The sequence below is a fragment of the Coenobita brevimanus genome, chromosome 61 (genome assembly GCF_032717465.1).
Source record: "Coenobita brevimanus isolate Jiangsu-jjx chromosome 61, ASM3271746v2, whole genome shotgun sequence".
NCBI classification, from domain to species: Eukaryota; Metazoa; Arthropoda; class Malacostraca; order Decapoda; family Coenobitidae; genus Coenobita; species Coenobita brevimanus.
In genome coordinates, this window is record NC_137014.1 from 12454017 (window position 1) to 12481542 (window position 27526).

Sequence of the window (27526 nt, forward strand, 5' to 3'; positions counted from 1 at the left end):
TCAGGTTAGCTGACACTCCAACATCGTATTGTTTCAGGCTGTTGTCTACGCAAACGATGCATCTGATGCCAGCGCCATCAATTATGTTCTACCGGTTATTTGTGTGTGTCTGTGTGTTCAACTAAGTTAGTCTGTTATTTATCTCTTCAATATATTGATCACCGACACCATATATTCAGGCTTTCGTTTCGTTAGTCCTGTTGATTACAACCTTAAGGTTTAAATACCCTGTATATATCAATGGAAACATACTTGTCTATCATGTGGCACAGGAGAAAATAATGATATTCATTACGTAAAGAGATAGAGCAACCAGGGAGTGCAGCACCAGCGCCATACAACTGGCCTGAGGAAAGAGCATTTGACTTGGCCCTATGACCTTAACCTTCGACTGATTCGCAAACTTGAACTGCTGCATCCTCGTCTGACTCTCAGCTGCTTCACCAAGTTTAGTCCAAATTAAATCAAAACTGTGTGAGTTGACATTAGCCTGTGACCTTGATCTTTGCCCTATTGTTCTTAAAAACGAATATCTTCATCTTTGGCTAACTCTCAATAATTTCACAAGTTTCGTCCAAATCGAATTAAATATTTTGACCTTTGAACTTAACCTTGGTCTGACTGATATCAAAATCTACTTCATTTTTACATAACTTTCGTACGTGTGTAGAAAGTCTGAAGTTGATATATGAAAAGGAAAGATGGGAAAATAATTATTTGATAAAATCGTTTGAAATTTTTACCTAAACCTGATTGCCAAAGCTAAGAAATATTCAACAAAATGATCATTTTTAAGCTACCAGTGCTAAATTTTTCATATACAAATAAAATTTATGGTTTCCTTTTTGTGTTGTATTAAATTTTCGTAAAAATTGTTCAGTAATTTTTATACTTACCCAAAACATAGCCCACTGCCCCTTAAGTCTTCCACCAAGTTTGGTCTAAATTAGATCAAAGCTCTTATTCATTTTGTACACACACACACACACAACACAGCTGCATTTATAGCACGAATAGGCACTAGCTGTTGGTATAAGTTTTTGTTGTTGTTGTCTCATTTAATGCTAGTAAAACTAAATATAAGGATTGCTTAGTTAGGAATGCTAAAGCGGTGTGTGGTGTGGCAAGAGTAACAACAAAGAAGAAAGGTACGGCATGGTGGGATGAGGAGGTAAAGAGAGCGGTGGAGGAAAAGAGGAAGAAGTGGCTAAAGTGGTTACAGGATAGGGATTCAGTTGAAATAAGAACTGAATATGTTGAGAGCAAGAAGCACGTAAAGAGATTAGTGAAGAGGAAAAAGAAGGAGGTAAATGGGGATCTAGGAAGAAAAATGAATGCGAACTACTCTGAAAACAGAAAGTTATTCTGGAAAGAGGTGCAGAAATTTAGAAGTGAAAGCGGAAAGAAATGGGATGGTGTGAAGGATGCAGGTGGTAGATTATTAACCCATGGAGATGAAGTAAGGACCAGATGGAAAGAATATTTTGAAAGCCTGATGAATGGGGATAGAGAGAGCAGAGCAGCTGTAAACGTGATTGGTTTTGGGGGTGTGCAGAGAAGGAATGCAGTGCCAGGAGACGTGACACTCACACAGGTGAAGAGTGCTGTGAAGCAGCTGAAAAATGGGAAAGCAGCTAAGGTTGATAAGGTGTATGCAGAGATGCTTAAATGTAGTGGAGAGATTGGAATTAAGTGCTTGTTGGAGATATGTAAGAAGGCATGGATGAGTGAAACTGCCTGCAGAGTGGAAAAAGGCTGTGATTGTACCCCTTTACAAAAATAAAGGTGAATGAAGTGAGTGCAAGAATGATCATGGCATAAGCTTACTGAGCGTGTTAGGGAAGGTATATGAAAGAATTATTATAAAGAAAGTAAGAGAGATATCAGAAGTCCTAGTGAGTGATGAACAGGGTGGCTTTAGGAGTGGCAGAGGATGTGTGGACCAAATATTTGCAGTGAGACAGATAGCAGAGAAGGCTTGTGAGAAGGACCATAAGGTGTTTATGGCATTCATGGATCTGGAAAAAGCATATGACAAAGTGGACAAAGAAGGATTGTGGAAAGTTTTGCGCATGTACAGTGTAGAGGGTAAACTGCTAGGTGCCGTCAAGTTTTTATGATGGTAGTGAAGCATGTGTCAGGGTTAATGGGCATCTAAGTGAATGGTTCGCGATCAGTGTGGGCATGCAACAAGGTTGTGTGATGTGCCCATGGTTGTTCAATGTATATATGGATGGGGTGATGAGAGAAGTGAAAACACGAGTAATGGAGAGAGGGATGGCATTGGTAATGAATGGTGATGGATGGAATATCTCAGATTTGTTGTATGCTGATGACGCAGCACTGCTTGCAAATACCGGACAAGAACTTGGTAGGCTAGTGCAGAGTTTTGCTGATGTCTGTAAGCGTCGTTCCTCGAGAGTATATATAGAAAAGAGTAAAGTGATGGTTATTGAGAGAGAAGGTGACTCCCAGTGCAATGTAACAGTGAATGGAGAGAGACTGGAATTGATGAGAGAGTTCAAATACCTGGGTACAGTGATAGAAAAGAGAGGAAAATGTGCAAAAGAAGTTGAAAATAGAGTGACACAAGGAAGAAAAGTAGCTGGTGCAATGAAGGCCTTGATAAGAAACAGAGGCTTGAGTGTTGCAGCTGCAATAGGCTTACATGAAGGAGGGTTAGTGCCAACTTTAACATATGGATGTGAGACTATGGTGTGGCATGAAAATGAAAAGTCGAGAGTAAGTGCAGTGGAGATGGGACTGCTGAGGAATGTATGTGGTGTACAGAGGGTGGACAGGATACGAAATAATGTGATTCGTGAAAGATGCGGAGTGAGGAAGTCGGTGGACACCAGAACTGATGAGAGTGTACTGAGATGGCATGGTCATGTGGAGAGAATGGATAACAATTGAGTGGTGAAGAAGGTATATCTGAACGAATTCGAAAGAAGGAGGAGGCGAGGTAGGCCAAGGAGAAGGTGGAGAGATATGGTGGATGAATGTGTGAGGAAGAGAGGTTTGGAAGTCGGTGAGGCTAGGGAACTGACAGGAGATCGAGCTGGCTGGATGAATTTTGTGAGAAGTGCATGATCAGGGATTTTTGGCACCCCTTTTTAACATGGCAGCGTCTAGATTGACTCTGTCGGATACGATTATGTGAAGCTACAGAACGTGGTGAATGTTTTTGGCGTATCCGATAGAGCCAGGATTCCGGAGGCTTGAATGATGAGTGAATGGAAGCGTGGCCTATTGGATTGGGCAATTTTGGGCTGTCTGGACACTGCTACTCCTCGCCCTGCCGTTGGGTGGGAAAGGAGATCCGGATGATGATGATGATGATGATGATGAAAACTAAATATATACAATTTACTTATAGACAGATATTGCCAGATTCGTATATTACCTTCAGTACTACTAATATTCCCATCTCCAAAAGTATTGAAATTCTCGGCGTCTCACTTACCAATGCCCTCAGCTGGACCTCTCATGTTAGATCACTTGCTAAAACCGCCTCAAAGAAACTTGGACTAATGTAAAGAGTCCGTAACTTCTTCACTGATGAGCAGTTAGCTATAATTTATAAGAGTCATGTGCGCTTTCAGCTTGAATATTGCTCATGCTTGTGGAATGGATGTGGAGAGGTTGCATTAAAACAACTAGACAAAATTCAGAACAAAGCTGTTAGAATTATTAACAACCCTGCCATTACAAATAAACTACCTCCCCTACAAGTAAGAAGGAATGTTGCCTCCCTTGCATTATTTTACAGATATTTTTATGGCAAATGCTCAGACGAAGTTGCGTCCATGGTGCCACCTCTCCATGCCTTCCCTCGTGCTACACGGGCATCTGGTAGCGCTCATGACTGGAATGTCACTCAGCCATATTGCAGAACTTCTGCCTATCAGAATTCTTTCATTCCCCGAACTGCATCTCTTTGGAACTCGCTTCCCCAGAGTTGTTTCCCTCCAGACTTCAACCTACAGCTGTTCAAGTCTAACTGTTACAGATATTTTATGAACAGAGGACACCAGTAATCTGGTGTATGGATTATTTTTTTATTATTCATTTGTTTTTCCTTCCTCTGTTCTGTTATTAAAAAAAAATTGTGCTGTCAGGTTTTACTGCTGTATACAGAACATAACTGCGCTCTCATTCCCCACTTGTGGTTGCAGAAGTTTAGATATACCTTTTAAAAGTTTCTTCCACTTGTTATCATCCTTCCACTCTCCGTCTTTTACAATTTCTCATTTTTATCCCCACATATAAATGAATTTTTGCAGAGTTTTGTATGCAGTTTTGACCTGGTTTTAACTAAAAAAGCTGCGTTCTGCAGTTATGAAAGCATTAGGACATGTACTTAACATCATGAAATTGCTTATGTTACTAACTAGTTTCAGCATCATATTCTAATCACATCCTTGACTGCTTCACTGCTTAACAGATTCACCAAAGCTGGCGTTGCTTCGGCTCTACATGAGGTGTGTGAGGCAGGGTGTAGTGGGTGTTGTGGTGCGGCAGGTGTGTGTGGTGGGGTTCCTGGTGGTGATGACGGTACCTCCGCTGCTGCTGCTACAGCGGGAATCCCGCCCCCGCCTCACCCTCAGCCTCCGCCGGTATTCGACCCATGCCTCGTCCCAGGACTGGGACCGGTTCGTGCCCTTCCTGGTGTTTCCGGTGGTGGAGGAGCGCCTTACCACTGCTGCCATATTGGTGGAGATTCTATCGCAGACCAGGTGGAGCCACCAGGTGTTGACCCATGACCTCCCTACCAACATGCACCTCACCTACCATCACAGGTACTGTACTGTACATGGTTACACACTCACCTACCATTACAGGTCCTGTACTGTACTGAACATGGTTACACACCCCACCTGCTATAACATTGACTGTACTGTACTGTTCATGGTTACACACCCCACCTGCTATCACATTTACTGTACTGTACTGTTCATGGTTACACACCCCACCTGCTATCACATTTACTGTACTGTACTGTACATGGTTACACACCCCACCTGCTATCACATTTACTGTACTGTACTGTTCATGGTTACACACCCCACCTGCCCACATTTACTGTACTGTACTGTACATGGTTACACACCCCACCTGCTATCACATATACTGTACTGTACTGTTCATGGTTACACACCCCACCTGCCATCACATTTACTGTACTGTACTGTTCATGGTTACACACCCCACCTGCCATCACATTTACTGTGCTGTACTGTACATGGTTACACACCCCACCTGCCATCACATTTACTGTGCTGTACTGTACATGGTTACACACCCCACCTGCCATCACATTTACTCTACTGTACTGTACATGGTTACACACCCCACCTGCTATCACATTTACTGTACTGTACTGTTCATGGTTACACACTCACCTACCTACAATCAGCTCTGTGGAGTAGACTGTAGCACCAGTCGAGCAAGGCAGTACTCCCAAGGTGGATGGAAAGCTGCTGACAGGGAGAGCTGGAGCTCCCATTTCATCAGCCCTCGGGACTAGTTCCTGACCATCCCCCTTTGCTTAACTTTTTCATTGTTTCAGTAACACACTGAGTAGGCCAGCATGCTCTCCAATACAAGCATCTCCATCAACACCAAACTACATGCACAGTACACACTACACTTCCTTTTCAAAATAAAAAAAAAGAAAAATGGCGCACTACAACAATGCCTCAGAGTCCCCGGGGGGGGGGACCATAAATGCCCCCACCATCCGCCCCTCTCCCGATGTCGACTCTTTGAGCTGCCTGGATCCACTGGCTGACTCACTTCTTCTTCATTTTTGCAACATTCGCGGCCTTTCCTCTAACTTTGTCTGTCGAACACCACCTCTCCTCTAAACCTCACCTTCTCTTCCTTACTAAGACTCAGCTGACTGAGGCAACTGACAGCAAACCCTTTTATGTATCCCCCTACTTCCTCTATATTCATTTCAAAGCCAAAGGTGGATGTTGTGTATATGTACAGTCGTGATCATAATCACCTATCCTTCTGTGCCCCCTGCCTCAGACTGACCCCTTTATGCGCGGCAAGTCACACCGGAGTAAGAGGGGCTGAGAGGGAGGGGCCAGAGAGAGAAGGAAAGGCGGGTGGGGGGACGAGCGATGGTGCTGGGGTGAAGTAAGGGAGGGGAGTTAGGGTGTGTAGGGGAGGGAGAATGAAATGCGAAGTTGTGTCCACATAATTTGTCTTTTTTCTTTCATTCAGGGCATCATAGTAAGAAGTTACTATTCGATAGATAAAGCTGCATTACACCTTGTATAGCGGCATCAGAAAACAAGCTTTAGATAGGTGGTGATAACAAGGACTAGCTCGTGAGAGAAATATACTTACGTGCAATATCAGATATTAGTCTGGAGCCAGATACTTGTGTTTATCCGTGTATTTTGACTTCCGACGCAGAATGGAATCTGGATGGCTTTGACTTCCGTAATTTTTGTGTAAGAAACGTCCTCTACCCTTACATGTAACTGATTTTGGAACTTGAATTTATATGCAACCTTTGACATGGCTGTGTCCACAGTAAATATGATCATCCTTGCAGTATACATTCCGTCTATACAGTCACCATCATGTCAGTTCAATAATTATTTAATGACATCTCCATATGAAAGGCTTTCTAAAACAACTGTGCAGAAAAGGTAAATAAATTTGATGTCTGTGCTCATGGGTGGATATGATAACGGTATCTCTCATAATCCGTTAGAGGTAAAATGAAACAAAATCCTACCCAAACTTCCGAAATATGTTTATATCAATGTTTACCGACACTGGTCAAGCCAAAGCAACCAGGAACGCCTTAGTAAGTAGTCCAGTGGCCTCATGCCTTAAAAACCTCATGCAGGCTTCGCGGCACCGGGTAAACAATGTTGTGGATGGTTTGCTGGTTTCGTCTGAACAGCTCCTACTCGTCCTTGGTGTGTGCTGGAGGAGGCGGGCCCGTGTCCTCGTTCTCTGGTTTCCACGTGTTGACAATCTGGGCCCACACAGTCTCGATGGCTCTGCACTAATATTTGATCTGTCACGTCAGTATACTACTCTCACTAGCCAGTCCGTGATATCACCACCTATCTAAATCTGACGACTCTATACAAGGTGTAATGGAGCTTTAGCTGCCGAATAGTAACTCCTTTATATGATGCCCGAAATGAAAGAAAATAGACAAATTATGTGGCCAGAACTTCGCATTTCATTCTCCCTCCCTTACCTACCCTCCCTCCCCTCCCCTCCCTCACTCCCCCCAAGCACAGTAGCTCGTCCCCCCACCTACCCTCCCTTCTCACTCTGGCCCCTCCCTCTCAGCCTCTCTTATTCCCATGTGACTTGCCGCACATTAATAAAGGAGCCTGCCTGAGGCACGGGGTACAGGAGGATAGGTGATTATTTATGGCCACGACTGTACGCAACGACCTATCCTGCTCTCGTGTTTCTGAACTTGATTCTTCTGAATTCTCTACTCTCTGGCTTCGGCTCTCCTGTCATTCTGTGACTAAATATATCTGTGCTGTTTACTTATCTCCTAATTCTACTGACTATCAAAAATTCTTTGACTATCTTACTTCTACGATGGAACACATTCTATCCATTTCTCCTTCCTCTGAAATCTCCATTTTAGGAGATTTCAATGTTCACCACCACCTTTGGCTCTCCTCTCCTTTCACTGATCCACCTGGTGAACCAGCCTTCATCTTTTCTGTCCTTAATGACCTAGAGCAGCTTGTACAGCACCCTACCCGTATCCCTGACTGCCTTGGAGAGAACTCCAACATACTTGGCCTCATCCTTACAACTAATCCTTCTGCTTACACTGTTAATCTTTTCTCTTCATTGGGCTCCTCCGATCATAACCTTGTTACCTTAACCTGTCCTATCGCTCCGGTATGGCCTGTGGATCCTCCAAAGAAACGTCGTCTGTGGCACTTTGGAGCTGCACATTGGGAGGCCCTCAGGCAGTACTTCTTTGATTTTCCCTGGAATGATTATTGCTTCCATGGGCGGGAGCGATCTGAATGTGCCCTGCGCATTACGGAGGTTATTCTCTCAGGCATGGAAGCATACATTCCTTTCTCATATCCATTGACTAATGCAAGAGAGCCTTGGTTTAATCACGCTTGCTTTAATGCTGTCCGCAACAAGGAGAGGACCTATAAAAGGTACCAGAGCCAACCCACCCCTGAATCACATCTTTTTTGTATTTCTGCCCGGAATCGTGCCAAGTCTGTTCTTCGCTCTGCTAAAAATTATTTCATCCGTACAAAATGCTTTCAGCTCTCCAACTCGAATTCTTCCTGCTCCTTCTGGCATCTTGCCATAAACCTTTCTAACAACTTTACGTCATCATCCTTCCCTCCTCTTTTCTACTTTGATGGCTCTGTAGCTGTTTCTTCTACTGATAAAGCAGATCTGTTTGCTCAGACTTTCTCCTCCAATTCCACCTTAGACGATTCCGGTGCTGTTCCTCCATCACTTCCTTCCTCTGACTTCCTCATGGCTGACATTAAAGTTTCTTCAGCTGATGTATTTTCTGCCATCACTGGCCGCAGTACTAACAAGGCATATGGGCCTGATGGAGTCCCTCCTATTGTCCTCAAGAACTGTGCTTCTGTGCTTACACCTTGCCTAGGTAAACTCTTTCGCCTTTGTCTTTCAACTTGTACCTTTCCTTCTTGTTGGAAGTTTGCTCTCATTCAACCACTCCCAAAGAAGGGTGACTATTCCCAACCCTCTATCTATCGTCCAATTGCTTTAAGATTCTGTGTCTTAAAAGTTTAGAGTCTATTCTTAACAGAAAAATGTTAAAGCATCTTTCCTATCACAAGCTTCTTTGTGAACGTCAGTATGGGTTCCGTCAGGGATGCTCCACTGGCGATATTCTCACCTACCTTTCAGACTCCTGGTCATCCTCCTTTCGGGACTTTGGCGAAAGCTTTGCCATTGCACTTGACATCTCGAAGGCTTTCGATCGAGTCTGGCATAAATCTTTAATTTCCAAACTGCCCTCTTATGGCTTCTATCCTGCTATCTGTGCCTTCATCTCTAGCTTCCTTTCTGGTCGTTCTATAGCTGCTGTTGTAGATGGCCATCGTTCTTCTCCTAGATCTAGCAACAGTGGTGTTCCTCAGGGCTCTGTCCTATCACCAACTCTCTTCCTTTTATTCATCAATGATCTTCTAAGCTGTACATCTAATCCTATCCACTTGTATGCTGATGATTCCACCCTTCACCTTTCCATTCGGTTCCCGCAACGTCCATCTCAGCAGTTACTTCAACAAACAAGGGATGAGGCTATGGCACACCTAATGTCTGACTTGGCTTGTATCTCTGACTGGAGTAAAAATAATCTTGTTGTTTTTAATGCATCAAAGACTCAGTTTTTACACCTATCAACCCGTCAAAATCTTCCACAGGAGTACCCACTAATGTTTAATAATATCCAGCTCAATCCTGCATCATCCTTGAACATGCTTGGGGTTTCATTCACACGGGACTTATCTTGGAAAGATCATATTGCATCTCATAAAATCTGCTTCCAAGAGATTAGGTGTGTTAAGCTGACTCTGTACCTTCTTTACCCCTGCACAGTTATTGATTTTATACACTGATTTTATTCGCCCCTGTGTAGAATACAACTCTCATGTGTGGGGAGGCTCCCCACATACAGCTCTTCTCAATAGGGTCTCATCAACTCCTCTTTTTTTTTTTTTTTTTTTTTTTAATGCGAGGAAGAAGGAACCAAAGGCCATGAGCCCGCAGTAACAGTTCCCTCCAAGAGAAAAACAAAATACAATATAGAGCCAAATTCAAGATCCGATCATTTTGAGATGCCTGGACACACTGCGTTTGAAAGACTGGAGATCATAGGCAGCAGGAAATACAGACAGAGGGAGACAGTTCCAGAGCTGACCTGTTGCATAAATGAAAGACTGGGAGTAACGGTTAACTCTTGCATTAGAGAGTTGGACAGAAAAAGGATGAGAGTTTGCTGCCAGACGGGTGCTACGCGCCCGTCGTAGAGGTGGAGGAATGCAAGCAGAGAGTTCAGAGGAGCAGTGACCATTAAAGAAGCGATAGAAAAGAGATAAAGATGCAACAGTGTGGCGAAGAGACAGAGGTTGAAGGGAGTCAGTAAGAGGAGGAGAGTTAATGAGACGAAAAGCCTTTGCCTCCACCCTATTGAGAAGAGCTGTATGTGGGGAGCCTCCCCACACATGAGAGTTGTACTCCACACAGGGGCGGATAAAACCCCTGTATAGAGTCAACAATTGTGCAGGGGTGAAGAAAGTGCGGAGTCGGCTTAGCACACCCAATCTCTTGGAAGCAGATTTTACAAGAGATGTAATATGATATTTCCAAGATAAGTCCCGAGTAAATGAAACCCCAAGCATGTTCAAGGATGATGCAGGATTAAGCTGAATATTATTAAACATTAGTGGGTATACCTGTGGAAGATTTTGTCGGGTTGATAGGTGTAAGAATTGAGTCTTAGATGCATTAAAGACAACCATATTATTTTTACCCCAGTCAGAGATACGAGCCAAATCAGACATTAGGTGTGCCACAGCCTCATCCCTTGCTTGTTGAAGTAACTGTTGAGATGGGCGTTGTGGGAACCGAATGGAAAGGTGAAGGGTGGAGTCGTCAGCGTATGAGTGGATAGGGTTAGATGTACAGCTTAGAAGATCATTGATGAATAAAAGGAAGAGAGTTGGTGATAGGACAGAGCCCTGAGGAACACCACTGTTGATAGATCTAGGAGAAGAACGATGGCCGTCTACAACAGCGGCTATAGAACGACCAGAAAGGAAGCTAGCGATGAAGGCACAGATCGAAGGATAGAAACCGTAGGAGGGCAGTTTGGAAATTAAAGATTTATGCCAGACTCGATCGAAAGCCTTTGAGATGTCAAGTGCAATGGCAAAGCTTTCGCCAAAGTCCCGAAAGGAGGATGACCAGGAGTCTGAAAGGTAGGTGAGAAGATCGCCAGTGGAGCGTCCCTGACGGAACCCATACTGACGATCGGAAAGAAGGTTGTGATAGGAAAGATGCCTTAAAATTTTTCTATTAAGAATTGACTCGAAAACTTTTGAAATACAGGACGTTAAAGCAATTGGACGATAGTTGGAGGGTTGGGAGTGGTCACCCTTCTTTGGGACTGGCTGAATGAGAGCAAACTTCCAGCAAGAAGGAAAGGTACAAGTTGACAGACAAAGGCGAAAGAGTTTGCCTAGGCAGGGTGTAAGCACAGAAGCACAGTTCTTGAGAACAACAGGAGGGACCCCATCAGGCCCATATGCCTTGTTAGTACTGAGGCCAGTGATGGTAGAAAATACATCAACTGAAGAAATTTTAATGTCAGCCATGAGGAAGTCAGAGGGGGGAAGTGATGGAGGAACAGCACCGGAATCGTCTAAGGTAGAATTGGAGGAGAAAGTCTGTGCGAAGAGATCTGCTTTATCAGTAGAAGAAATAGCTACAGAACCATCAGAGTAGAAAAGAGGAGGGAAGGATGATGAGGTAAAGTTGTTAGAAAGATTTTTGGCAAGATGCCAGAAGGAGCGGGAAGAATTCGAGTCGGAGAGTTGAGAGCATTTAGTATGGATGAAATTATTTTTAGTAGAGCGAAGAACAGACTTAGCACGATTCCGGGCAGAAACGTAAAGATGGTGTGATTCAGGGGTGGGTTGGCTCCGGTACCTTTTGTAGGCCCTCTCCTTGTTGCGGACAGCATTAGAACAAGCGTGATTAAACCAAGGCTTTCTTGCATTAGTCAAAGGATATGAGAAAGGAATGTATGCTTCCATGCCCGAGAGAATAACCTCCGTAATGCGCAAGGCACACTCAGATGGCTCACGGCCATGGAAGCAATAATCATTCCAGGGAAAATCAAAGAAGTACTGCCTGAGGGCCTCCCAGTCCGCCGCTCCAAAATGCCACAGACGACGTTTCACTGGAGGGTCCACAGGCCGTACTGGAGTGATAGGACAGGTTAAGGTAATAAGGTTGTGATCGGAGGAGCCCAACGGAGAGAAAAGATTAACAGAGTAAGCAGAAGGATTAGTTGTGAGAAAGAGGTCAAGTATGTTGGAGCTCTCTCCAAGGCAGTCAGGGATACGGGTAGGGTGCTGTACAAGCTGCTCTAGGTCATTAAGGATAGAAAAGATGTAGGCTCTTACTGGCTCCCTTCAACTTCTGTCTCTTCGCCGCACTGTTGCCTCTTTATCTCTTTTCTATCGCTACTTCAATGGTCACTGCTCCTTTAAACTGTCTGCTTGCATCCCTCCACCTCTAAGACAGGCGCGTAGCACCCGTCTAGCAACAAACTCTCATCCCTTTTCTGTCCAACTCTCTAATGCAAGAGTTAACCTTTACTCCCAGTCCTTCATTTATGCGACAGGTCAGCTCTGGAACTGTCTCCCTCTGTCTGTATTTCCTGCTTCCTATGATCTCCAGTCTTTCAAACGCAGTGTGTCCAGGCATCTCGAAATGAACGGATCTTGAATTTGGCTCTCTTTTGTATTTTTTTTTTCTTGGAAGGAACGTTCATGCAGGCTCAGCCTTTAGGTCCTTCTTCCTAGCATAAAAAAAAATACAGGTACTGTACAGTGCGTGGTTACATAGCCACCTACCATCACAGGTACTGTACTGTACATGGTTACACACCCCACTTACCATTACAGGTACTGTACTGTTCATGGTTACATACCCCACCTTGGCCACCTACCATCACAGGTACTGTACTGTACATGGTTACACACCCCACCTACCATTACAAGTACTGTACTGGACATGGTTACACACCCACGTACCATTACAGGTACTGTACTGTACATGGTTACATACCCCACCTTCCATCACAGGCATGTATTGTAAATGGTTACACACCCCACCTACTACTGTATCACATTTAGTGTACTGTACTGTGCATGATTACATACCCACCCACCATCACAGGTACTGTACTGTAGTGTACATGGTTACATACCCACCTACCATCACAGGTACTGTACTGTACATGGTTACATACCTCATCTACCATCACATGTACTGTACATTACTGTACATGGTTACACATCCAACTACCATCACAGGTACTGTATTGTACTGTAAACTGTTATACACCCCACCTACCATTACATGCACTGGTTATACCAACAAAGGTATTAAGGGGTGAGAGAGAGAGAGAGAGAGAGAGAGAGAGAAAGAGAGAGCACCTCTAAGAGCAAGGCCTCGGTGCCGCCTTGCCGCTGCGGTTCTAAAAGGTGTGAGTGCATCACATTAGGTGATTCCCACAACCCGATCCATTGCAGTGGGGGCAGCAGTGATTTTAGGTTTATGGGGCCATGACGGTTGACAAATGTATGAAGAATGACTGCAGTATACCAGCAAGGCAATTAAACTCTTCTAATCCGAAGGAAACATCCCCTAATGTGATGCTCTCACATCTTTTAGACCCCAGCTGCACCGTGGCCTCGCTCCTAGAGGTATTTAACCAGGCTGATGTTGTAATACTATATGTACTTTGTTTTTATTGATTTGGAGAAGGCTTTTGACAGAGTCCCTAGAGAGGTGATGAAGTTGGCAATGGGAAAGCTTGGGATTGAGGAGTGGGTGGTTAGAGTGGTTATGGCTATGTATGTGGGTGCTTGCACCCAGGTGAGAATGAATGGAGATTCAATTGATGAGTTCTCTGTGAATGTTGGCGTGCATCCAGGGTCAGACTTGAGCCCCTTAATGTTTGTCATGGTGCTTAAAGCTGTCTCACATGACCTAAGAAATGGACTCTCATGGGCGATGTTGTATGCCGATAACTTGGTGTTGATTGCAGAAAATGAAAGGGAAGCAGAGGAAAGATTTAGGAAGTGGGAAGACAGAATGGGGCATAAAGGTTTGAGAGTAAATGTGGATAAAACAAAAGTGATGATACCTAGGGCAACTGGCGTTACTGTCATAGCAGATGGAGAGTGGCCATGTACGGTTTGCCATGAGGGTGTGGTAAGTAACTCCAACTTGCGCAGTATTTGTCAAAAGTGGGTGCATAAGAGATGTAGTGGTATTAGAGGTAGATTGCAAGATAATGCTGATTTCGTGTGTGCGGTGTGTCGAGAAGGGCATATAGAGATTGTCAGGTATGGAAGAACTGACCTTGCTAGTGAGTCTCTTGAGTGTGTGGAAGAGTTTTTTTTATTTGGAGGACATGTTATGTGCTGGAGGTGGGGCTGAAGCTAGTTTTGTGTTTAGGGTAAGAAGTGGTTGGAGGAAGTTCAGGGAGCTGTTGCCTCTTTTGACATTGAGAGGGCTCGCCCTCCGTGCTAAGGGATTTTTTTAAACAGCATGTGTTAGGAGTGTAATGCCATATGCTAGTGAGATCTGGGCAGTAAAGGGAGGGGATATTTGTAGACTCAAACACACAGATTAGATGGATGTGTACTATCCTTGAATGTGAGGCCTGGGAGGGCTACAGTAGGTTTACAATTGAAGAGTTGAGAGGAAAGATGGGACTAGAGTGTACTGGTGCTGTGATGAGGGGAAGGGGGGAGCAGATTGAGAAGGTTTAGGCATATAGAGAAGATGGAGGGTGACAGTTAGGTGTGGAAAATGAGGAGTGTGAACGTCGGGGCTAGGGTTGCGAGAGGCAGACCGAAAAAGACATGGGAAGAACCCATATAGCGTGACTTCAGGGATAAGGGACTGAGTAAGGAGGCTGCCAGAGATCGAGCAGCGTGGAGCGCCGCCAGTGGGTGACCAAGGCCAAGGCATGCAAGCATGTTGGGGTCTTTATAAACGATACGATACAAACGACACGTTACAAATTAGCGAATGTACAATCAATAATTTGTAATACATATACATGTATCACTGACCACCAATTTATAATAAATAATCAGCGATTAGAGTCGCTGCTTGTCATATTGCATCAGCCACTCATCCAGTTGCTCTGTGTCACCGGACAGTTCAGTACCTCATCCCTGTGCATCGTAATAAGGGCAAGGGCAAGGTTACGTGACCGTCCACCGTCCTTTTTTTTTTTTTTTTTTTTCAGCCATTGGATGGATGTCGCATCTTCACAGATGACAAAAAAAAAAAAAAAAATTCCTCCAGTCTGATTGATTAACATACGTGGACTGATTGATTAACATACGTGGAATTAAATGTTATTATTCAAGGAATTGTGTTTATGAATATTCCCAAAGACCAGACGACCGAGCTCCCACTTGATGCCAGTCAAGACTACAAGCAAACGATTCCCCCCCACCCCTTTTTTGTTACATTGAAGAAATCGTTCGCGCAGAATTTTTCCCAAGATGTTTTCCTGCTAGTGCAACTATCTGCCCAGAAGTTTTAAACATTTCCTTAAGGCAGTAGCATACAGCCAACGCAAGGCGTGGAATGGCCGGTGGCTGCTTCACCATGATATTGTCCCCAGCCATGTAGCATTCGTTACACAGCAGTTTTTGACCATGAAAAATAATCCGTTAATCCCTCATCCACCGTAACACTTTGTAACTTGGTTTTTCCCTGAACTGAATCACTTGATGAAAGGATACCACTTTGACACGATTGAAGCTATCCGGTCTGAAACGAGAAGCATCCAGAAGAGCATTAAGAAATACAGTAAGAGTTCTGTTGATGCTTCCGTCAGCAGTAAGAACGTTGGAACATGCGTGTAGGTGCCAAATGGAAGTACTGTATTTTGAAGGCGATAACTGAAGTACGAGTATGTGGTTATTATCCAGTTATGAGTTAGCCAACCATTATCAGAACTTCTTTGCCGCACAAAGATGGCGACCAAATACACTGTATGTTCCTCACTGTGTCATTCACTACACACACAGAAATACACAACAGGAGAGTACTAGCTGACCGTAAACCTACGCCGTGCCGTAATAGCCGTAAATACAGATGGGCTGGACAATATATTACATACATACATGCATACATACTTACACACATACACAGAAATACACCCTGCAAGAGTACTAATCCACCGTGTACCTGAATCATGACTGAATAGTTGTAAATATGACACAAAGGAGCAGAGCAAAATACCACATATATATCCATTAGAATACTGCAAGAGTGGGTAAGGCGATCAAAGATGCCCATTGTCTTGTCAATCATGCCTACAAGGTCACACACCCCACGTACTATCGCATGTATTGCACTGTACTGCACATGGGCACGCATCCCAATTATTCCCACCCACCACCCTGAGCACAGAGTGGTCAGTTCATGTAACTAGTTGCGACTCCCAGCTTACTATGGAACTGACTGACGATGTTGTTTAATGTAATTTTTCAAGTTATGTTAATGACTGAAGGCAAATGAAGCAATTGTTAGATAATCTTTTATTTTAAGGATTTTATCACAGCCACATGTGTTTTCCCTACATAATTTACCTTTAGTTAGTTTTGTTTAGTCTTAACCCTAGGAGGGCGTTTTCATTCTTTACTCCTCTTTACATACCACCGATAAAGATAATGTTATGTTTATGATGTTATCAGCTGGGACAGGGAAAGAGAATGCTGTCCATGCATTCCCTACGCGTCGTTAATGGTGATGGAAAAGGGAAGGGCCGACAAAGAGGATAAAGGGTCAATACATTCTCTTATGCTATTTGTGTGGTGAATTAGTGACTTTTTTTTTTTCAGTCCATAATATGGTGCACTACAAAACTAGATTATCTATATAGAGGGCGAGTGACAGCCAGAAGTAACTTTTGCTCATCGTAGTAAAGTGAAAATCGAGAAATGTACACCGTATGTAGTGAAGAAGATGCAAGTGACGATCAAGGTGTGAAACTGTGATGGCTATTTACTGTATGTGTCATATATACAGTATGTACCATAATTACGTCACTGGTTTAACTGACAGGGTAAGAACATATGCAAGCATATGAAAAGACTTACTGCCGGCATCCAATTTAAATAACCATCATGGCTCAGTTCTGAACCCAGGCCCAGGGTATCGTAGATAGGGAAGCGACCACATCACTGGTGGGTCACCATGGGTTCATGGTGACCCCACCAACTCACAGTTTCGTAACCTTTAAGACATAAGACGAAAGAGAGACTGCAACGGTGTCTTTCTTTCTTCCTTGATATATCCTGAGAGATCAGAGAATTGTAACATTTCTTACCTCCCCATGTGACAAGAGACTTGGGTGTAGTGACTCCAGCACCGGGATGCCATTTACTTCAATTGTTTTCCTATCACCTGATTTCTTAGCTTTGGAATGGACTTCTAAACACAGCCTTCTATAACCACTCCACTAACAGGGGTTCTCCTTGGCTTAATAAAACCGTCAATTATATTTTATTTTTGCTGTTCCCAAACGAGTCTGTTCAGCTTAGAAAAGCATGCTAGTAACCTACTGATGAAGTTAATGAAAACTGTCCAGTCCCTCATTTTCGGGCTCATCTGGACGTGAATCCGGTGGACGGCAGGCTGAAGTTGCCCTTTTCCAGCATTCCACCAATCCTCTTTCGAGGTCCACTCAGAGTTGAAGGACGTTTGTAAAACCGAGCAGCTACGCTACCCAGTTATAACACTGCCACCAAGGGAAGACGAACCCTTTCAACACCATATCGTCTGGAGGAATCCATACCAAAATAAAAATGACATCCTCGAATTGAAGGAGTTATGATAAAAGTTATACTATTTTGCAGAATAATGAGTTACAAACATGACTTCTTCAGGCCGCTCAGGCACACTGCAGAGATTGTTCCTGACGAAGGAGGCAGGAGGCAGCAGTGGGGATCACGGCTGGAGGGTGTGAGCGACTTCTTCAGGTACCTGCACACATCACAGACTACGTGCCGCAAGTTGGTGAGGTTGGGCGGTGTGTTCTGCAAGGCCAAGTATCCTGCGTCCGGCATGCTTCGCGACGGACATAAGGTTACCCAATACTCATGCATTTGTTCTAACGACGAATATCTCTTACCTCCTTCATTTCAGTGGATGTTCAATTGTAGCTGGCGTGAAGGGTCGATCTAACTACCTGGATCGATTGTAACTCAATTTCTCCCCTTAATCTAACGAAAATCCGTAGCCCCTTTCAGCTCAGTTGGTGGCCAACTGCAGTTCGACTAGAGCGTCGATTTGATAGGTAATCAAGGAGATACATTCCTATCTCGTAGCTATAACTCCTTGAATATCATGCAAAACGACTTATAGCCGTATCATGCTGATGGAATCATACATGTTCTGACAAAAACTGTCCGATCGCATACGGTACGCTGGGGTGAAATTTTGAACAAAGGCACCCACTATTCACTAGGCCACGTTCTAGTCATTTGTTCCTCAAATCTAGACATAATACAGGTAACAGTGCGAAACGTTACGAACGGCTGGTGGACCAAAAACACTTACCTTCGGAGTCGGAAAATTTGCTTTAGAATTTGTGCGATTTCGACCGCAGTGTGACGAGGGCCTTAGTAAACAAGGGATGGGATTCTCAAACGTATTTACGGTCGATTCCCGGCCATCTCTCAAACCTGCTTTAGCAGGAAGGACATATCTCCCCTTCCTCCAACAGTGCTTAGCTAGGAGAGGAAAATCATATATTGCATCATTTTTTTGCTACAAATACGAGAGAGAGAGAGAGAGAGAGAGAGAGAGAGCGCAGAATTATCCCATGTCTTTAGGTCTTCCTGTAAAAACAAATATAAGCTACGACAGGGAATTGATGGCAAATATGTTTAATAATCCCACACCAGGTGTAGGCTAGGCTCAATTCCATCACGCAAATACAGTCCAAATCTAGAGTTGTCAGACCCGATTCACAGATGTCTAAAGTTATTCTCAAAAGGTGTCCAAAAGATGCTGGAGACAAAAGCTTCTAGTGCGTTGCGAAGAAATAAAGAAATAAGCTCAGACTGCTAGAACATCGCTACAATTTTGAAAATCCATGAAAAAATGGTATGATATATTTCAGATCTAGCAATAAACTGCTAAAATCCACACCCATACATCAATGTCTTCGTCACAACCTTCTCATATATAATATATATATATATATATATATATATATATATATATATATATATATATATATATATATATATATGGAAAATGTGAGTGCGTTTATGTACTTGGGTAGTGTGATGAGTAAGGATGGAAGTTTGGGGGGTGAAGTGCTTGGAAGGGTACAAGAAAGAAGAAAGGTTGCTGATTCTTTGAAAGCAGTAATAAGAAACAGGGAAGTGAGCATGGAAGTAAAAAAGTTACTCCATGACAGTATTGTGATACCAACTCTAACATATAGAAGTGAAACTTGGACCTTGCTTGAGGGACACAAGTCAAGAGTGAGGGCAGTGGAATTGAGTTATTTGAGAGGAGCCTGTGGAGCCACATGGAGAGACAGACTGACAAATGAGGAAATGAAGGAGCGTTGTGGTGTGGATGTGGCTGTGATAAGGAAGCATTAGGAGAAACACGCTGAGTTGGTTTGGCCATGTAGAGTGGATGGAGAGTGAGAGACTGACGAGGAGAGTATATGAGTGAGGTGGAAAGGGGGGGGGAGAGGGAGGGGGAATCCAAGGATGAGATGGAGGGATGGAGTGGAGATGTATATGAGAGAGGGAGGTGTGAGCTGGGAGCAGGGCAGTGAAATGGGGGGGGACAGGGCGACATGGAGGCGATTTGTTTGTGGTCGCCCCTTACGGGATTAAGGCGTCTGGCGGTGGATGGGTGGTGGATATACATACACGGTATATATATATATATATATATATATATATATATATATATATATAAAATGTAATCATTTATTTATTTATGTATGCATATGTATGTATGTCTAGTAATGGAGTTTATAGTGTCTAACATCGAACCATATAAATACTGAAGGTTTGAAAGTCTGTTCTTTGTATGTTCTTTAATCATCATGGCAATTTTCACTGAAAAATGTCAGTGTACCGCAAGTGGATGGAGTCCATCTTGCATTACCTTGGGAATGTTGGTAATCTTGTTTGTAGATTTTATTATGCCAATAATTTGTATGGATTGTATGAGTGCAGCAAGCTAACCTAATGAATTGTTCGCCATACACTGACTCCGCATGCGTCACCTGTGAGGCCGCATGCATTTCACATTTCTATGATCACAAATTTTACGCTTAAAGGGACTTTGATGCATGGTCGTGAGGAGTGTAGACTTGTCTTTCGTTGCGCTCTTCTCTAGTTTTCAGGGCTGCCTCACGGGCATTAGCTTTTTTTTTTTTTTTTCACCCTTCTGGTGATGTATAGGTTAGCTAGTTTCTAACTTTCCTCCCCTCCCTACTAGCTAGGAACAGTAGGTGTCTGTTCCTCTTTACTGAGATTACCTTTGCTTATCGCCCAAGGAGGGTCCCCCCCACTGATCGCTCTGGGGCGTGAATTAACACGGTCGGGCCTCCCTGGAGTGGTTTGAGAGGGCAATTTCAGCCTTAGGTGTGTGGTCCCGGGTTGTTTGTCCCTTGTTCGTTTTTCCTCCTCCTTCCCACTTCCCCCCTTAGGGGGAAGTGGTCACTATGTCGGATGCCCCTGCTGCCTCCCCCCCTGAAGGGGGGGGAGGCGGCCCTGACAAAACCCTGACTGATACACGGACTGACCGCCCACAGACTGAACGGCCCCAGACGCAACTCCTGGACATACCTGTTCATAATGCACAGTACGTCACCTTACATGCTCTAGGCTCTACTCCCTTGAGCAGTCTCAATCCTTTTCTCATCAAGAAAGTGATTGATTACTGTGCTGGGGAGGTGGAACAAGTAAAAAAACTTGGTAACGGAGACCTTCTCATCAAAACAGTAAATTCATCCCAGGTAAAAGACTTAATGAAACTGCGCAAATTCCATGAATATGATGTCGAGCCGAAGATCCCACACACCATGAATTCCTGCAAAGGTGTTATCACCTGCAGGGATCTCATGGTTATGGAAGAGGACGAGATCATACGGGAACTTGCTCAGCAGGACGTAATCGGTGCCCAGTTTATTACAAGATATTCTGAAGGCATGAGGATGAAGACTGCCACCATTGTCTTGACTTTTGGAAAAGTTTCACTCCCGGACCATGTCAAAGTTGGCTAAGAAATTGTTAACGTAAGGCCATACATCCCCAATCCACTTCATTGCTTCAGGTGTCAATTATATGGGCACAGAGATAAGACTTGTCGGGCTTCCCAGTCAGTGTGTGGCAAATGTGGAACACAGGGACATGATGCTGAACACTGCACATCGGAGACGGTTCGTTGTTTTCACTGCAAGGGCACACACTCCACTTCCTCTAGGGATTGTCCCAAGTGGAAGGAGGAGAAGGAGGTCTGCGTAGTGAAAGCAACTGAGGGCATTTCCTACTACAAAGCTAGGAAAAAGGTGAAGGAGTTGCATGCAACTCCCACGCCGAATAGGTCCTATGCTTCGGCGGTAATGTCCCATCCCGTCATGTGCACCGTGGAAATGCAGACTAACCATGAACCTGTTCCTTTTGCCTCACACTCTACCTCTCCATCTGAGCCTCCTGTCCAATCCATCTCTCAAACTGACACCCCTGTTGCACCTTCCTACTCTCATGCTGCTGCTGCCTCTCAGTCAGTCAAGCCTAAACCGAAGCCTGACAACTCTAGTGAGAATAATATGACCACCCTCACCAAGTCACGTCCTCGTGTTCTTCCTGCTCCTGGCCCAGCGAGGGAGAGAAAAGGGAGCTCTTCCTCGGTGGAATCTGGGACCCTAGTTATTGACGAAAACATGGAGGTTTCCGTCACCAAGCACCGGGATAGGTCCGCCGGTAGTCGCTCGCCTGCTGGCAGACGGCAAAAAAAGCCTAAACACACTGGCCCCCAACGTAAATCTTAAACCGCTGCATTCACTATATTACGGTGGAATTGTAGAGGTATTGGGAATAAATTACATGATATAGCAATCTTGCTTTCCATACACAGGCCAGACATTGTTTGTTTACAGGAGACGCGCCTGGAGGATCATCCTGATCCTCCACAGTTCAAACACTACTACCTGTATAGAAGATATGAAGGTCACGGAGTAGCCATATACACACACAAATCACACCCACAAACGAAAGTGATTCTAAATTCTACTCTGGAAGCAGTCGCGTGCAAAGTAAAATTTAATAACACGTATCTATTTGCTCTCTGTACTGTCTTCCACGTGGCCTCATTGATAGTGATCCTTTATATTCACTATTTGAACATCTGCCTGGGAATAAGCTAGTGTTGGGCGATTTTAACACCCATCACTATCAATGGGGTAGCTTGAGGATTGATGGTCGTGGGGAGCAAGTAGCCGACCTAATACTAGAGCCCAACCTCTGTCTTCTGAACGATGGTAGAGCGACTCGTTTAGATGATCGTACTGGTAACTTTTCGGCCATTGACTTATCTTTGGCCTCCCCTGGTATACATCAAGATTTCTCATGGGACCCTTACGACGACTCCTTGGGAAGTGGTCATTTACCCATCTGTCCTTCTTATACAAGCGACATCATTTTGGACCCTCCACCTCCAAAATTTAACTATAAGAAAGTAGATTGGGGATCCTTCTCAAGGATCGCCAATTTAGATATATCTAGGGAGACCATACATTAGATGTTAAGGTCGAAAATTTAACTCAATCCATATTACATGCAACTGAGGCTGCTATTCCCAAGACTTCTACAGTTCATGCGAAGCATAGAGCACATTGGTGGACGCTGGATTGCCGACAAGCATAAATAGGAGATACAGGATTATTGATAGTCAGCCCACTGAGGAAAATTTTATTGCATACAAACAGGCACGGGCTGAGGCAAGGAGAATAATAAGAAGGGCCAAACGTGACTCCTGGCGGTCCTTTGTGTCCACGGTGACTCGTACAACACCATTAAGTAAAGTCTGGTCCACTATTAGAATATTAAGTAATAAAGGCCCATATATCCCTGTAACCAAACTGCAAGTGAACAACACCATCTATGACGAGCCCGTGGACGTTGCTAACATCCTCGCCAGGAGTTTTTCCCATGTAAGTAGCTCAGCCAATTATGACCAGCGTTTCCAACATCATAAACGCATGGCTGAGCTACAGATTATTGACTTTGTCACAGAAGACGTAGACTTCCCGTACAACAAAGAGTTTATGCTAGATGAAATGCTCCTAGCCCTTAAATCCTGTAAAGACACCAGCCCTGGACCAGACACCATCACGTACGGTATGATCCAGCATCTTAATCAAGACAACCTGATTAAGATGTTAGCATTGTACAGTGAGATTTGGGCGTCTCGAACATTCCCAAACTCATGGCACTTTGCACACATCATACTGATACCCAAAGAGGCTGGTCGTCTTATGGATCCCACTTCATTTCGTCCTATTGTGTTGACTTCTTGTCTATGTAAGGTCATGGAACGAATGGTAAACAATAGGATTCTCTTTGTTTTAGAGTCGAAGAATTTGTTAAATGATCAACAGTGAGGCTTCCGTAAATACAGAAGTTCACTAGATCATTTAATGAATTTGGAGCATTGTATTGCAGAGGCATTTGCCAATAAAGAATTCATGATAGGGGTGTTCTTGGACATCCATTAAGCCTATGACATGACATGGCAACACGGTATACTAATGAAGCTCTATGCTTACGGTTTAAGAGGAAATTTGCCCATTTTTATTTCAAATTTCTTAAGGGACAGGACTTTCTCTGTCAGATTGCCCTGTAACGTAACATCGGATATATTTATCCAGGAAAACGAGGTCCCGCAGGGAAGTGTGATTAGTCCTACTTTATTTAGTATTATGATCAATAATATTCTGTCATCAGCTCCCATCCCCAGGAATCTTAAATACTCGCTCTATGCTGACAATTGTGCAATATGGCACTCCTCCCGTAATGCACAATTTTCAGCTGGGCGGATTCAAGCAGCCCTTCACTCCGTCCACCAATGGGCCTTGCAATGGGGATTTAAGTTTTCCATCCCTAAGTGTGCCACTGTAGTTTTTACAACTCGTAACATCCCCGATTTGCGTTTGTTTTTGGATAATCAAGCAGTACCTTTTCAAAATTCTGTAAAGTTTTTGGGCCTCCACTTTGATCACAGAATGAATTTTAAACTTCACGTTAATACTTTGCTTGCTCGTTGTGATAAACCGTTAAATGTCCTCAAGTACCTAGCGGGTACTACATGGGGTCTCGACAGAAAATCTTTAGTAATGGTGTATATGTCCCTTATTCGATCAAAGCTAGACTATGGCGCACAGGTGTATGGCTCGGCATCTGATGCCACGCTGAAAGGATTGGATGTGCTACAGAATAAATGTTTGCGAATGTGTCTTGGAGCCATCCGGTGTACCCGTGTAGCTCGTATGGAAGTGGAGGCGAATGTGCCTCCCCTCCGTATTCGCCGTGACCACCTGGCCTTTTCGCACGGCATACGAACATATAGGAAAAGTAATATCGGCAATGTGGCCTGTACCCCCCTGCGTCAATACCACCATCTCATGTGGGGGATGAGTCGGCCACTTGCCGTTCGCCTCCACTTTCTGACTCAGGAGCTTGGTGTGAACCTCAGTGACTGTGACAAGTTGGTGCTTAAAAATATAGCGCCTTGGGAGCCACCCGGCTTTACTGTTGATGTTACATGGCTCCCAGCACCAAAGGCCAAGGCGCTGGAGGCGGAGGTCCACCACTTGTTTCGTAACATCATTGTGCGTCACTTGGGGTCCCACCACTTGTACACCGACGGCTCCAAGTCGAGTGAATATGTGGGTGCAAGTGTGTGGTCGATTGACTGTGCCCTCAGGTATCGGTTGCCGACTCATACATCTGTGTTTACCTTCGAACTTTTTGCTATTGACAAAGCCATAGACTATGCTCTCAATTCTAGGCATGACTCATTTGTCATATTTTCAGATTCAAAATCAGCCCTTCAGGCAATTGCATCTAGCACTACGGACTCGCACGAGATCCAGGGCCGCATTGTTAATAAGCTCCATTCATGCAACAAGTCATTCACGCTGATCTGGGTGCCTGGTCATTGTCGTATCTACGGCAATGAGCAGGCTGACTTACTTGCAAAGTCGGCTGTAGAGCTAGAGGAGACTTGGGACGTTCCTCGTGATCTACGGTCGAGTCTCTCTCTCGGGAAGAAATCAATAAATCTTCTGTGGCCTGGTCAGTGGACCAGACGTAATATTCCAACATGTAAGCCGTACTTGGGCGACTGGGACACTGCCAACCGTCCCCAGTTGCCTGGAAGAAAAAGTGTTGGCGCGATTATGGCTCAATGCCACAATTGTAACGCATATGAAACCATATATGGAAAGACGATTCCCACCGCACTGTGACATCTGTAATGCGGTGTTATCTATCAGTCATATCATCCTGCGCTGTCGGCGATTTATTCGTGAACGTGCTTCACTTATAAATTACTGCGGCGCAGTAGACGTCCCCTTCACCCTTTCCACCATCCTGGGTGATGGGGACATTGTTATGACTGATAAATTGATGGCTTTCTTGAGAGAGACCGGACTGATCAGAGTGATGTGACTTTTTTACTGTGTAGTTATGGTTTTTATCAACTGTAAATATGTATATATTGTACTATTAATTAAGGTTGACAGTTGACGTATTTGAAATAGTTCCTCCTCCCACTGACCTATCTAATATTGATGTCCCCTACATTAAACCCCGTTCCTCGACTAACAGTCACCAGCTGATGATTCCCAGTGTGCAATATAGAAAGGTATTGGGCACTTGCAGTCGATGGTGGTCTGTTGGGCGAGGTTCTTCACTTTTTGTACATATTATGTAAATACATTATACCATGTTCCTGAAGTTACTAATTAGGGCCGACAGCTGACGTATGTGGAAGTGTTCTTGACTCGTCTGGTTCCCTTTCATATATTGATGTCCCCTACATTAGGTTGTGCCTCGACTGACAGTCACCAGGTGATAAGTGCAGGTGTGTAATGTAGAGAGGCATTACATATCTGCAGTCGATGGTGTTCTCTTGGTCGAGGCATTTTCACCATTAGTGTAGGTCTAGTTGTTGTCTCTTAGGATTTAGTATAGGTTAGCGATTTGTCTGTTAGGTGATTAGTTTTAGAGTCTTTAGAGTAGGTATTTTTGTTTATAAGTAATATAAAGTTAAAAATAAAAAAAATAATAAAAATAAGAATACAAAAAATAATAAAATAAAAATTATTATATATATATATATATATATATATATATATATATATATATATACATACGTGTGCATGAAAGTGTGTATGTTCAAATGCATGGATGTGTGTATGTATGTATGTATGTATATATATATGTTCGTATATATATGTATATATGTCAATGTATATACATATATATATTTTTGCCTTAATGACCAGGGGCTCCGGCCCCAATGGTCGATAGGCAAAAAAAAAAAAACGCTTTAGAAGCACCACACAAATATAACTGAATACTTACAAAACTTTTTAAAGGTTGCTTTATGTTGAATATCGTTAGTTAATGTTAGTTCTTATTATTTCCATTATTATTTTTATTTTTACCGGTATTTTTATTACTACTGCTACTACTACTACTACTACTGTTATATTATTATTATTATTATTATTATTATTATTATTATTATTATTTTACCTCCATGAAATGTGGTAACCCTATTTTAGTCAACCTGTATGCGAATGTGTGTGTGTGTGTGTGTGTGTGTGTGTGTGTGTGTGTGTGTGTGTGATTTCCCTGTGTAGTAAGGTGAGTGTTTAATGCCTTGCTGTTACTGTTTGTAGAGGAACCTTGGTTTGATTCTTCAACACACACACACACACACACACACACACACACACACGTACCACAAAACTTCCAGTGCCATCTGCCCTGGGTGCGTATAGCGCTTGTCTAGGCTTGCCACCCACCAATACCATCACCACAGATCATCCCGTCCATTCTTCCCAGCCACCACAGACTATTTTTGCCTCCCCACCCACCCACCTCTCCCTCATACCATGGACGCAGCCACTACTACAACGCCCCTTATCCCTCCCTGTCCAGCTGTCCACCACCATCTCAGTCTGTACAGTACGTGTGGAGAAAAACAATGGTGGCTAAGTGCACATAGATGAACTGTGGGATTAGATTAAATAGCAATGAACTTAAAAATATATAGGTGTTTAAATACAGGTGCTTAAGCAGTGTTGTTAACAAATATAACTGAATTTAAGATGAGCTAAAGAAATGAGTACAGCAAGGAAGGAAGTTAGTTATGGGCGTTAAGAGCAGTGGCGAGAAACAGGAATGTAAGTGCTGGAGAGACGGGCGCATTGCATGGCAGAATGTTGTTTACAGTGGTAATGCAAAGTAGTGAAGGATGGACGATATTTCAGAGAAATACATCTGGAGTGAGAGGTGCTGAAACAAGGTAACTCGGAAGCGTCTATAGAGTGACATAGAAGGGTGGATGGACAAAGGGATTCGTGAAGAACTGTCAGTAACAAGCAACACGCTTTAAGAACCACACAGTACCGATACAT

General features: G+C 43.7%; 1 protein-coding gene across 1 annotated transcript in view; it reads left to right on the plus strand.

The window, feature by feature from the left end:
* Positions 1-27526, plus strand: part of LOC145403691 (uncharacterized) — a 63341-nt gene that overhangs the window by 1980 nt on the left and 33835 nt on the right. The window contains exons 2-3 of the mRNA XM_080275379.1: positions 4582-4802; positions 17697-17925. Coding sequence (XP_080131505.1) covers positions 4582-4802; positions 17697-17925 — 450 coding nt within the window. The remainder of the gene's footprint in view (positions 1-4581; positions 4803-17696; positions 17926-27526) is intronic.